Here is a 1,265-nt window from a genome sequence, read left to right on the forward strand (position 1 = left end):
ATAGAGGACCGGTGGAAGGTCGCTAGGGCGAGTCGCCTGTGCTTCGTTTGCCTGCGTCGGCATAAGGGCCCATGCACAGCTCGGCCATGTGGCAGCCAGGGGTGTACGGAACAACACCACGCCCTACTGCACCGCGAAGGAACGCCTACGGTGGCCACCGCTAGCGAGCCGTCGTCAGCCGCAGGAGAGCACGCAACACACTGCGTTCAAACCTGTGAGGATTGCAATGCCAGCCCCCGGTTTCGGTACCATCCCGTCACACTATACGGTAAGAGCGGACCGGTTACGGCAGTGGCCTTCGTGGACGAAGGGTCGTCCTTCACGCTGGTGGAGGACGGGCTCGCTGATGAACTCGGCCTCGAGGGGCCCAGCCAGCCCCTACACCTACAATGGACGGGTGGGGTCACTCGCGTGGAGAAGGCATCGCGCAGCGTGACACTGACGGTTTCGGGCAAGCTACAGGGGCACCAGTATACTCTGGCCGGAGTGAAGACGGTGCGGAAACTGGACCTGCCGGAGCAATCGCTCGACGGCAAAGCCCTACAAGCCCATTACCCCCACCTGCGGGGCCTGCCACTGGACACGTACTCAAATGCCCGCCCAAGACTCCTCATCGGAATTGGGCACCTTCGAGTAGGGCTGGTACTGAAATGTCGAGAGGGCGCAGCAAACACGCCGGTAGCGGTCAAGTCCCGCCTAGGATGGACCGTCTGTGGAGGCACCAACCAGAGGCAGAACGTAGTAGCAGCTCAGTCTCGGAGTGACGAAGGCAACAACGGTGATGGAGCGGACGAGTCTCCGAATCATCCATTATCGGCGAGCGGTTCACCAACCTCGATCATCACGACGTCGATCGCATCGTCGGAGATGGACCACCGGGGCGGTATCAGCAGTGCCGAGACCGGCAGCCCGGCAGGTCTTGATGTCGGTGAGGGTGATGGCGCGATGGCCGTGGCGAAGCGGGCCCAGCTGGACAATGCTGGTGGCGATGGCGATGGTGACGCGGCAGGAAGAGATGCGGTCGGAGGTGGTGGTGATCCCAGCCACCCGAGCGGCGGAATGGTCCCTGGCAACATAGCGTCGGTACAGGTGCAAGCGATCGTGGCGGCGTTCATTGTGTCTATCTTTGCGACCACCGTCGGTTCGATCATAAGCGGCGAGTTTGTCTTCGACTATGCTATGCTGCTGACGGCGTCGAGCATGTTTACGGCGACCACATCGCGCTTCGTTCTCGACTTCGTGCTCGTGGCTGTGATTTTACTGTC

General features: G+C 61.5%; 1 protein-coding gene across 1 annotated transcript; it reads left to right on the forward strand.

Moving 5' to 3' along the window:
- Positions 1 to 297: 297 nt before the first annotated feature.
- Positions 298 to 778, forward strand: LOC128276805 (uncharacterized; the record flags this gene model as incomplete). Its single annotated transcript, XM_053015265.1, has 1 exon — positions 298 to 778. A coding segment is annotated over one exon (481 nt), but the record flags the coding sequence as incomplete, so codon positions are not given.
- Between the last annotated feature and the right edge of the window lie 487 nt (positions 779 to 1,265).

Source organism: Anopheles cruzii, unplaced genomic scaffold (genome assembly GCF_943734635.1).
Source record: "Anopheles cruzii unplaced genomic scaffold, idAnoCruzAS_RS32_06 scaffold02528_ctg1, whole genome shotgun sequence".
Lineage (NCBI taxonomy): Eukaryota > Metazoa > Arthropoda > Insecta > Diptera > Culicidae > Anopheles > Anopheles cruzii.